Consider the following 12,754-nt stretch of genomic DNA (forward strand, 5'->3'; position numbering starts at 1 on the left):
AAGAAGCGATGGAGGCTGTGTCAGATGACATGGCCTCTACAATCATCCAACCTCAACCCAATTGAGATGTCTTGAACGCAGAGTGAAGATAAAGCAGTCAAAAAATGTTCAGCACCTCTGGAAACTCCTTCAAGACTGTTGGAAGCCATTCAAGATGATACCTCATGCACCTGCTTGAGGGACAAGGGAGTGTAAAGCGGTTATCAAAGTAAAAGGGGTGTGCTTTGAGGACTGTATGACTGAACACAGTCTGGTTACACGTGTTTCTTTACTCCTTTTTTCCATGTGTTTCTTCATGGTTTTGCTGCCTTCAGTTTGAATCTATAAAGTGCACATTCCACTCATTGCATCAACAGGGTCGTCCAAACTTTTGACCGATGCGGTATGTCGAAATTCACAGAGGTAGGTTGACATATGGCACACGCTTGCATACCTTTTAACTATGCATCCTACGATATACATCTGCAGGTGTACAAATGTATTCCTTCCTAGCCTTAGACAAACCTGATCTTTTTTCTTCCAGAACATCTTGAAGATGTTTTTCAGCACTTTACCAGGTTACTCAATCTCCAATTTCTGGTGTAAGCAAAGATTTAAGCAAAATCTGGTCCATTTGGGATCGTTATAGAAGATGCCCACTTGCTTTAGGCCAAGTAGACAAAATATGCACTATAGAAAACTCAACTGGGACAATGAGGTCTCATTCATTCACCTCATTTTCAGCTTTTTATCCCCATCCCCCTCAGGATCTCCGCTTGCGGACAGAAAACTGAAACACACTTCTTACATCTAACAACCTGTGCGATCCAATACATCTCACAGATGAGGGTTTGTTACAATTGTATCCAGTGTATATTATTCTCAGCCTGGTTGTTATGGAGCTGACAGCTGAGATGGGGAGGCAGCCTTGGCAGCAGTCAAAACATGCCCGACCCCGGGATTATTAATCAGATTTTCATAAAAATAATGGAAAGGCTGTGCTCAGGGTGGGCTGGTCTTACAATAGGAGTCATATATCTGGAAAGATCAAAATAGGTAATGGCAAAAAGTCAGTTCTACCATGTCCTGTCTCTAGTTTAACCTCTTCTCTGCCAAGGACACTCCCTGCAGTGTTTTGTCAATTGCTCTGACAGCAAGTTACATGGAATATTTTAGTCATTTTGTACCTCTCAGATACATGAAGGGATGAGACCTCAGCAATGACTCATATTTAGCCTTTCAGGAGAAGTGGCTGTAAATAGCTGGAGTAAAAGAAAATACTGACTTAGGTGCTCAAGTGTACAATGTAGCACACAGAAAAACAAAAAGAAATAATGGCAGCCAATCAGACCATTGCTTGAATTTTATATGGAATTTATTTGGCTGCTTTTACTTGTCCTGCTTTTTATATATTCATATTACCTATTATTTATATATCTTTAATTCTGCTCTATTAGATCACACCTGTAATCAGTGACTCTCATTTAGCTGCAGTGTGTGTTGGAGTCTGAGGGTCCGATTCATGAAAGTTTTATGCCAGAATTCTTGCTCAAAGAAAGCTTTGAAAAGTTACAAAATGTTGCTGCAACGCGAGACTACACTAAAATTTTGCGGCTTATTGCACTCTGACAAAGTGGGCAAGCTGGGGCAGGATGGGGGCATGGCAACCCCAACTTGTCAAATTGATAAAGAGCTGCTGCTCAGGGACTAGAGTATGATTTGTGGTGAGGTGCACCAAGCGGACCACTTTTCAGATGCTCCTGATTCATTAAGAGGTGTGTACATCCTAATGAATCAGGAGTGTCTGACTCCAGCACGCCCCCACATCAAGATTGGTGTGAAAAATGCATGTGGAGGGCCTACAGTATGTCTCTGGTGTCATGAATGAATGATGATGAATCGGAGTCTGTGTCTCTGGTGTCACCTGAGGTTCAAACTACTGATTTCTAGTTAGTCAAGGAAAGAATGATTATAAGCTTGAAGCAACCAAATCGTCAGTGCTAAAAACTTGATTATTAGACAACTACACCAGCAATAAAAAGGGGGTGCAAAAGATATCAGGAGCAGTAACAGGAGGAAAGAGCCTAGAAATCAGGAGAAGCAGCAACAGAGAGGAAGAATCTAAAAGTCAAGTAGAGCAACAACTTGCAGGGGGAAGTGGTGGAGAGCCTATAAATCAGGAAGAGCAGCAACAGGGAGGAAGAGCCTAGAAATCAGGAAGAGCAGCAACAGGGAGGAAGAGCCTAGAAATCAGGAAGATCAGCAACAGGGAGGAAGAGCCTAGAAATCAGGAAGAGCAACAACAGGAAGTGAGAGCCAAGAAATCAGGAAGAGCAACAACAGGAAGTGAGAGCCAAGAAATCAGGAAGAGCAGCAACAGGGATGAAGAGCCTAAAAATCAGGAAGATCAGCAATAGGGAGGAAGAGCCTAGAAATCAGGAAGAGCAGCAACAGGGAGTGAGAGCCAATAAATCAGGAAGAGCAGCAACAGGAAGGAAGAGCCTAGAAATCAGGAGGAGCAGTAACAGGAAGCAACCACCTAGAAATCAAGAGGAGCAGCAATTAGGGTGGAGCTTAACAATCAGAAGGGGCAGCAAATGTTGAGGAGGGACCTAGAAATAAGGAAGAGCAGCAATAGGGAGGAAGAGCCTAGAAAACAGGAAAAGCAGCTCCAGGAAGGAAGAGCCTAGAAATCAGAAAAGGTAGGAACAGTGGAAGGAGCATCTCCTGTGGAGGAGCCAAGACACCAGGAAAAGCAGCAACAAGGGAAAGAGCCTTGAGATCAGGAGGAGCAGAAACAGGGAAGAGCCTAGAAATCAGGAACAAAACAGTTGAGGAGCCTAAGGATTACAAACAAACACATAAATAAGGAGGAGGGGTCTGAAGATCAGACTGGGCAGCAAAAAGGATGAAAAATCTTGGAGAACAAAAGAAGCAGGAAAACTAAGAATGATTGGAAGATCAGCGGGAACCTGAGATTCAGGAGAAGCAGCAACAGGAAAAGGCACTTGGGGACTATAAAAAGAAGCAAAAGGAGAATTCCCCTGGAGATGAGGAGGTGCTGCAAAATGGGAGGAGCCTGAGAGTTGGGGGCTGAAGATCAGGACCAGCAGCAGGGGGAGAAGCCCAGAGATCAGGAAAAACAGCAGCAACAATTTGGAAAGAGCCTGGAGACCAGAAGGAGCAGAAATAAAACATAGCCTGATGATCAGGAGGATCAGCACCAGAGGTCAGGAACCTGGAGATCATGAGGAGGAGCAGAAGAAGCCATGGCCTATACAGTACAGACCAGTACAGACAAAAAGTATTTTCTTGACTATGAAAATTGTACATTCACACTGAAGGCATCAAAACTATGAATTAACACATGTGGAATTATATACTTAACAAAAAAGTGTGAAGCAACTGAAAATATGTCTTATATTCTAGGTTCTTCAATGTAGCCACCTTTTGCTTTGATGACTGCTTTGCACACTCTTGGCATTCTCTTGATGAACTTCAAGAGGTAGTCACCGGAAATGATTTTCACTTCACAGGTGTGCCCTGTCAGGTTTAATAAGCGGGATTTCTTGCCTTATAAATGGGGTTGGGACCATCAGTTGTGTTGTGCAGAAGTCTGGTGGATACACAGCTAATAGTCCTACTGAATAGACTGTTAGAATTTGTATTATGGCAAGAAAAAAGCAGCTAAGTAAAGAAAAACGAGTGGCCACCATTACTTTAAGAAATGAAGGTCAGTCAGTGCGAAAAATTGGGAAAACTTTGAAAGTGTCCCCAAGTGCAGTTGCAAAAACCATCAAGCGCTACTAAGAAACTGGCTCACATGAGGACCGCCCCAGGAAAGGAAGACCAAGAGTCACCTCTGCTTCTGAGGATAAGTTTATCCAAGTCACCAGCCTCAGAAATCGCAGGTTAACAGCAGCTCAGATTAGAGACCAGGTCAATGCCACACAGAGTTCTAGCAGCAGACACTTCTCTTCAACAACTGTTAAGAGGAGACTTTGTGCAGCAGGCCTTCATGGTAAAATAGCTGCTAGGAAACCACTGCTAAGGACAGGCAACAAGCAGAAGAGACTTGTTTGAGCTAAAGAACACAAGGAATGGATATTAGACCAGTGGAAATCTGTGCTTTCGTCTGATGAGTCCAAATTTGAGATCTTTGGTTCCAACCACCGTGTCTTTGTGCGACACAGAAAAGGTGAACGGATGGACTCTACATGCCTGGTTCCCACCGTGAAGCATGGAGGAGGAGGTGTGATGGTGTGGGGGTGCTTTGCTGGTGACACTGTTGGGGATTTATTCAAAATTGAAGGCATACTGAACCAGCATGGCTACCACAGCATCTTGTAGCGGCATGCTATTCCATCCAGTTTGCATTTAGTTCGACCATCATTTATTTTTCAATAGGACAATGACCCCAAACACACCTCCAGGCTGTGTAAGGGCTATTTGACCAAGAGGCAGAGTGATGGGGTGCTACGCCAGATGACCTGGCCTCCACAGTCACCAGACGTGAACCCAATCAAGATGGTTTGGGGTGAGCTGGACAGCAGAGTGAAGGCAAAATGGCCAACAAGTGCTAAGCATCTCTGGGAACTCCTTCAAGATTGTTGGAAGACCATTTCCGGTGACTACCTCTTGAAGCTCATCAAGAGAATGCCAAGAGTGTGCAAAGCAGTCATAAAAGCAAAAGGTGGCTACTTTGAAGAACCTAGAATATAAGACATATTTTCAGTTGTTTCACACTTTTTTGTTAAGTATATAATTCCACATGTTTTAATTCATAGTTTTGATGCCTTCAGTGTGAATGTACAATTTTCATAGTCAAGAAAATACAGAAAAATCTTTAAATGAGAAGTTGTGTCCAAACTTTTGGTCTGTACTGTATACAGTGCTGGCCAAAAGTATTGGCACCCCTGTAATTCTGTCAGATATTACTCAGTTTCTTCCTGAAAATGATTGCAATCACAAATTCTTTGGTATTGTTCTCTTCATATAATTTGCTTGCAAGGAAAAAACACAAAAGAGAATGAAGCAAAAATCAAATCATTGATCATTTCACACAAAACTCCAAAAAAGGACCGGACAAAAGTATTGGCACCCTCAGCCTAATACTTGGTTGCACAACCTTTAGCCAAAATAACTGCGAACAACCGCTTCCGGTAACCATCAATGAGTTTCTTACAATGCTCTGCTGGAATTGTAGACCATTCTTCTTTGGCAAACTGCTCCAGGTCCCTGATATTTGAAGGGTGCCTTCTCCAAACTGCCATTTTGAGATCTCTCCACAGGTGTTCTATGGGATTCAGGTCTGGACTCATTGCTGGTCACCTTAGAAGTCTCCAGTGCTTTCTCTAAAACCATTTTATAGTGCTTTTGGAAGTGTGTTTTGGGTCATTGTCCTGCTGGAAGACCCATGACCTCTGAGGGAGACCCAGCTTTCTCACACTGGGCCCTACATTATGCTGCAAAATTTGTTGGTAGTCTTCAGAGTTCATAACGCCATGAACACGGTCAAGCAGTCCAGTGCCAGAGGCAGCAAAGCAACCCCAAAACATCAGGGAACCTCCGCCATGTTTGACTGTAGGGACCGTGTTCTTTTCTTTGAATGCATCTTTTTTTTTCCTGTACACTCTATGTTGATGCTTTTTCCCAAAAAGCTCTACTTTTGTCTCATCTGACCAGAGAACATTCTTCCAAAACGTTTTAGGCTTTCTCAGGTAAGTTTTGGCGAACTCCAGCCTGGCTCTTTTATGTCTCGGGGTAAGAAGTGGGGTCTTCCTGGGTATCCTACCATACAGTCCCTTTTCATTCAGAAGCCGACGGATAGTACGGGTTGACACTGTTGTACCCTCGGACTGCAGGGCAGCTTGAACTTGTTTGGATGTTACTCGAGGTTCTTTATCCACCATCCGCACAATCTTGCGTTGAAATCTCTCGGCAATTTTTCTTTTCCATCCACATCTAGGGAGGTTAGCCACAGTGCCATGGGCTTTAAACTTCTTGATGACACTGCGCACGGAAGACACAGGAACATTCAGGTCTTTGGAGATGGACTTGTAGCCTTGAGATTGCTCATGCTTCCTCACAATTTGGTTTCTCAAGTCCTCAGACAGTTCTTTGGTCTTCTTTCTTTTCTCCATGCTCAATGTGGTACACACAAGGACACAGGACAGAGGTTGAGTCAACTTTAATCCATGTTAACTGGCTGCAAGTGTGGTTTAGTTATTGCCAACACCTGTTAGGTGCCACAGGTAAGTTACAGGTGCTGTTAATCACACGAATTAGAGAAGCTTTACATGATTTTTCAAAGGGTGCCAATACTTTTGTCCACCCCCTTTTTTAGGTTTGGTGTGGAATTATATCCAATTTTGCTTTAGGACAATTCTTTTTGTGTTTTTTTCATCGAAGACAAATTAAATGAAGATAATAATACCAAAGAATTTGTGATTGCAATCATTTTCAGGAAGAAACTGAGTATTATCTGACAGAATTGCAGGGGTGCCAATACTTTTGGCCAGCACTGTATGTAAAGAGATGGATATACTAGTAGCCCACATTCCCCCTTAAAGACAAGTGGAGAGTTGTAAATGTACCTTTATGTGTAATGTGTACTGTGACATGCATTATTGGTGATACTGTTGTGTTCTGCCGAGAGTAGGGAGAGTTGGGGTTAATTTTTGGGACTAGCCCACAGGGAGGGTCTAAGGTGAAGGGACAGTGACCATTTCCTGTCAAGACATCAGACAGGGCCCAGTGTGTAAGAGAAGCAGACCTATGGTCTGACTAGTCAGCACAGCAGTGTGAGGTGGGTGTCCCTGACGTGAGTGGAGACCGATCAGTGGATAGTGTGATCCTGAGCAGAAAGAGGGAAAGCAACAGAAAGACAAAAGTGATGCATCGGAGATAGCAGTACGTCTCCAAGTTTATAATTCAGAGAAGTAATGGGCCAGGACGGAGCTGGGACAGTGAGATGAAGAGAGTGTCCCGGGCAGGGGTTCCAAGGCGTCAGGAAGCTGAGAAGCTAAGTACCGGCCATATTGGCAAACCAGTTCCATTAAGAGGGAAGAGGACGCGGAAAAGCAGGTTTAGAATAGGACTCTCACTAACTGGACGGTAGTACTGTGCTGGGTGGGAGAACCTTGAGGCAGAAACAAATAACCTTTAAAGAGGTAGAGAGACTGTGTGTGTGAATACGCTCCATATTGTGAAACAAACATTCGTGAAGTTATGCACTATCCATCTACTGTACATAGTTCCCACCAAGTTAATGTTTATTTTTGAGTGGTGGTCTCCCTCATTGAACTGTTCAACATCAGGTCCTGGCCAGGCGAAGTCACCGGCATCATGCAGCCTGCAAGGGCGTAGCTCCCCCATAGACAACGTCTCAGCCAGGACCCACATCTTCACGTAGTGTGCCATCTCATGGAAGACAAGTATCTCGCCCATGGCTAGCGCCCCGCGCCACATTACATATATCAAAAAGGATCAAGAAGAAGGAGGCGCATGAAGATCAAAGGGAGCAGCAAAATCAGGGAAGAGCCTAGAGATCTTTTAGACAGAAGAAATCTCTTATTTTTCCCTACAAGATTAAATAAAATTTATACTATTAGCAGCAACAGGGGGTGGGAAGAGAATAGATATCAGGAGAAACAACCACAGAAGGTGTATAGTCTGGAGATTAAAAGACAGCTTTAAATGAAATTATTTAAAATGTTATTAATAATAACAGATGTAAAACAAATATTATCCCAAGCTACAATACTTCTACCACGACTCCCAGCTCTGATGTCACTGCGTTATTTCCTATGTTACCTCACAAGGTAAACACAAGCGTGTAATTTGTGGACATTTCAAAATGTAACACGATTTAGACAAGTCATGAAATCCTCAATGGCAACTTTGCCAAGCATTAACCACTTGATGACTTTTAAGCCATTTTAAACCTAAAGGGCCCCAACATTCTCCAGGAATACCTCCTGCCCTTCCGTCAGCTGTAACTTATTTTTTTTTAAAGTTATACAGTTATTTGAGGTCGTTTTAAAAAGTTAAAAAACAATTGTATGTTTCTCTAGACATCATTTTCATGTAAACACATGAGAGCGTTTTGAAAAACCCCTCTTAACTGCAGCTCATTTTAAAAATTAAAATAGTTATTCACTCTCCCACCCCAGGTCCAGCTCTGAGTCTCTGCTGCACCTGAGGCTGAGTGATTGGCTGCAGCGTTGCCGATGTGATGTCACCACTGCAGACGATACCAGAGAATAGGAGCAGCAGCCGACTCCGTGCCAGACCCGGGGAGGGTAAATAAAGTTTTTTCGTTTTTAAACACACTGCAGCTGGGGAAGAGGGTTTTTCTGGAATTGGAAAACCCGTATTATTTTTTTTTTAAATCTCTTTCTTAATCCTCTTAAACTTTTACTTTGAACTATTTTTTTAACAGTGTCACATATATGTCTGTAGTTTTCTAGCAGACTCTCTGACTAGACAACCCTAGGGGTCTTTATTAGACCCGGGGCTCTTATGATTTTCCATGCAGACCCAGAGATCATGCTGCCGAGAATGATAGGGACAAGATAAAACGGGCCCCCACCTACATTGATCTCATTGTAAAAAAGACTTCGTGCTGGGGGTTAGTTGTCAATCCTTCCTTCGGTGATCATGTACGCCCAATGTTATCACTAATACGTAAAGTGTAATGGAGGAAAGGAACACTCCCGCAATGGACGTGTATGTGATGATGTGGGGAATGGTTAGACTGACGATAACATTGCTATCCCTATTCTCACTAATACGGCTCGCTCACACTGGTGTAGAAATCGGACTAATGCAATCAGATAAAAAAATCGGATTGCACTCGGACCAATGTTATTCAATGTGGCAGTGCAGATCTGTGTATTTTTTCTTAGCTGTATTCGGCATGCTGCAATTTCACTCTGAAATAGGACAGCGCAAGAAAAAAAAAATCAGATGCCATACAGACCATCAGAATGGCATCTCATAATTACGGATAAATTACAATTCTGTAGCATAGGAAACTGTAAAAGATTAATAGCTTCTGTAAAAGAAACAGATTGTACACGGAGAGCACACTGATAAGTGAGAAAAATTGTCCCACTCACCTGGATGAGAATAGGAGTTTTTTTTTATGAGACTGCACTCGTCCGTTTTGTACGCAACTGCGAGCAAGCCCTTAAAATGAGTATAGGCTGGGATGGGATGAGTTGCCAGACGTGCTGAAACCTCCCCATCCACCAAAATCACTATTTTTGTCAAAAATTTTCACTAGTTCCAGAGACAACAAGACATTAATTGTTGTATTAGGAATTAAAATGATTTAAAAATAAATAAATAAAAAAAAATAAAAATGGCTTAATATTCCCTTTGCCCCACCTGGTAAATTTCAGATAGTTGTCATTATAAACCGCAACTGTAAAAGTTACTGAAACATGTGCATTGATTCAATGGGTCAAAGGGCAACTCCATAATTATACCAAAACGCGTGGGAAGGTATGAAGCTTCTCCCCTGCTCTCTATAATGTATGTACATAGCCTTTTTGGTCCATGGCATGGTCACTCCATGCTCGTTGCCTCTTTAGAAGAGCAGTGCAGCCACTTTTCCAGTGGGGCAGGGGTCTGGCAGAGGCTTGTAGGATGTTATTATGTCCCCTAATGGGTCTGTGTGTCCAGTGTTGCGGAGTGAATCACTGAGGACTGTGCTTTGAACTCGGAGCTTCCTGCTCCCCTCTCTCATCCTGTACAGTAATTGCTACTTCAAAGAGAGAGCCGAAAACCTGTCGGATCATGTACAATCCAAAGAAGCTGCCTTTTCGAGAAGACACATGCACCTGAGAACTTTATACCTTGGCAGTGTGCTCCAGACCAGATTCCTCTCATAGTCAACCCACCCTCCTCTATAAGCAGTGAGGGAAATCATGGGAGAGGCGGCAGATGAAGCAGAAGAGCTTACAATCTAATTTCTGAGGAACCTTGATGTTGAGATCTGGTTTTCTTCTAATATTCTGCTCTGTCCTGTTTTTATAACTATAGACAAGTCATGGGCTCAATGGATAACACTTCAATCTAGCAGCAACAAGGTCCTAGTATGGAATCCAACTGGAACACAGACATATGGAGCTTGTAAGCTCTCCCCCATGTTCTACCAAAGAGGTCCTATACTGGGCACAGCTGTGATGATGAAGAAGAGCCAGCAAACACTGTTGGGAGCAATGGAAATTTGCTGTTCTGTCCTACTACAAAGTTTGCTTGGTACTTACAGATTAGGTTTACCAAATTGCGCATGCAAATACATACCTGAGCATGCAAATACATACCTGTGGTAAAGCAATGACCAATACACTTCTCTGTGTCCCTTTAACCCAACCATGTAAACAAAACCTGTAGGACCATCCTAAAATATCAGACTGTGATTCTCACAAGAACAAGCATGAAATACCACACCAATTATATATACACAATGCCCTCCAACCCCAAGTTGCCAGCTATATACCCAAAGTCATGTTGCATGAGATCCCTGACCCGACTACAATGACCCTGGGGTCGCTCTCCCTACTCACCTAAGTTGACAAAACTCATGACCATGTCAGCGTCGTTGAGGAAGTTGCTATCCTGTTGGACAGCTAGTGGTGGACCCTGCGTGGTGAAGATGGGCTTGTATGGATAGGAGAACCCTTCAGCCTCCTCTTCCTCCACTGTCATGGCATTGTATAGATCCAGCATGAACATGGGAGCGGAGTTCTGTTTGCCATACAAATGTGGACGTGGTCTATGAGGAAGCCCCAAAATTGACAAGATCTCCCTCTGCATCTCCCGGCGCTCCTGACTCCGTAACCTCCTCTGGATGAAGCTGGAGTGGACCTCATTGTCCAAAGTGAAGTCAGCCAGGATGGTCCTTAATAACAAGTAGCCGCAGAGGAGCGCCGAGCCCGTCTTGTGCACCAAGAAGACGTTCATTTCCCCCGGATCCGTAGGTTACTGCTTATAGCACCTGCACTTCTATCCGAGGGGAGCTCATAAATATGAGAGCATTAGATAAAGCAATGCATCTATACAAGTCCTGGGAGCTCTGCAGGGATTGCCGCAGGTCAGCTGAAGCCGCTCATGGCTGGACAGTGTGTACGGACGGCACCCAGAGGAAGGTGGACGGTCTTGAGGTTTTCTTCTCCTACAGGTTTTTGATGCGTCTTCACTCTTTCCCTAGCAAAGTCTAAGTGGTGGTTTGTGAAGGCAGCAGACGAAGCCAGCAGGGGACTGAATGTGATGGGAGGAGCAGGCAGAGACCAGGAGGAGGGAAACTTGCAGAGAGAAAAAAAGAGAAAAGAAATAAGTTTGGTGCGCGGCTGCTCCATCTCATCAGGTTGATTCTTTTGGAGATGTTTGGAAGAGGGACTATTGTACAAGAAGGGTGGGCCACGTCCTGAGGGTAATTCAGAGTAAACACATTAATGTCTGTGTGTCTTCTGCAGCTTGCTGTTGGGGAAAGGATCAGGGGGAGGCAATTAACAATGCTTTCATCTGCTGGAAGACTGTGAGGTCAACATCAAGCGAGTCAGGCGTAATCAGGATCTCTGCCTGCAGTTGGTGCGCTGGGAATCTGCAGTCGGTGCGCTGGGAATCTCCAGCCGGTACGCTGGGAATCTGCAGTCGGTGCGCTGGGAATCTCCAGCTAGTGCAGTCGGTGCGCTGGGAATCTCTAGCCGGTGCAGTAGGTGCGCTGGGAATCTCCAGCCGGTGCAGTAGGTGCGCTGGGAATCTCCAGCCGGTGCAGTCGGTGCGCTGGGAATCTCCAGCCGGTGCAGTCGGTGCGCTGGGAATGTGCAGTCGGTGCGCTGGGAATCTCCAGCCGGTGCAGTCGGTGCGCTGGGAATCTCCAGCCGGTGCAGTCGGTGCGCTGGGAATGTGCAGTCGGTGCACTCGGGATCTCAGCCTGCAGTCGGTGCACTCGGGATTTCCAGCCTGCAGTCGGTGCACTCGGGATTTCCAGCCTGCAGTCGGTGCACTCGGGATCTCAGCCTGCAGTCGGTGCACTCGGGATCTCAGCCTGCAGTCGGTGCACTCGGGATCTCAGCCTGCAGTCGGTGCACTCGGGATCTCAGCCTGCAGTCGGTGCACTCGGGATCTCAGCCTGCAGTCGGTGCACTCGGGATCTCAGCCTGCAGTCGGTGCACTCGGGATCTCAGCCTGCAGTCGGTGCACTCGGGATCTCAGCCTGCAGTCGGTGCACTCGGGATTTCCAGCCTGCAGTCGGTGCACTCGGGATCTCAGCCTGCAGTCGGTGCACTCGGGATCTCAGCCTGCAGTCGGTGCACTCGGGATTTCCAGCCTGCAGTCGGTGCACTCGGGATTTCCAGCCTGCAGTCGGTGCACTCGGGATTTCCAGCCTGCAGTCGGTGCACTCGGGATCTCTGCCTGCAGTCGGTGCACTCGGGATCTCTGCCTGCAGTCGGTGCACTCGGGATCTCTGCCTGCAGTCGGTGCACTCGGGATCTCTGCCTGCAGTCGGTGCACTCGGGATCTCTGCCTGCAGTCGGTGCACTCGGGATCTCTGCCTGCAGTCGGTGCACTCGGGATCTCTGCCTGCAGTCGGTGCACTCGGGATCTCTGCCTGCAGTCGGTGCACTCGGGATCTCTGCCTGCAGTCGGTGCACTCGGGATCTCTGCCTGCAGTCGGTGCACTCGGGATCTCTGCCTGCAGTCGGTGCACTCGGGATTTCCAGCCTGCAGTCGGTGCACTCGGGATCTCAGCCTGCAGTCG

The 12,754-nt window shown here is 45.5% G+C and overlaps 1 protein-coding gene across 1 annotated transcript in view; it reads right to left on the reverse strand.

Annotated features, from left to right (window-relative positions):
- BMP7 (bone morphogenetic protein 7) overlaps positions 1-11,270 on the reverse strand; it is an 80,481-nt gene extending 69,211 nt beyond the window's left edge. The window contains exon 1 of the mRNA XM_073682775.1: positions 10,557-11,270. Coding sequence (XP_073538876.1) covers positions 10,557-10,953 — 397 coding nt within the window. The 5' untranslated portion in view covers positions 10,954-11,270. The remainder of the gene's footprint in view (positions 1-10,556) is intronic.
- Positions 11,271-12,754: the final 1,484 nt, after the last annotated feature.

Source organism: Phyllobates terribilis, unplaced genomic scaffold (assembly GCF_046119375.1).
Source record: "Phyllobates terribilis strain yellow unplaced genomic scaffold, ASM4611937v1 Scaffold_5__5_contigs__length_657084704, whole genome shotgun sequence".
Lineage (NCBI taxonomy): Eukaryota > Metazoa > Chordata > Amphibia > Anura > Dendrobatidae > Phyllobates > Phyllobates terribilis.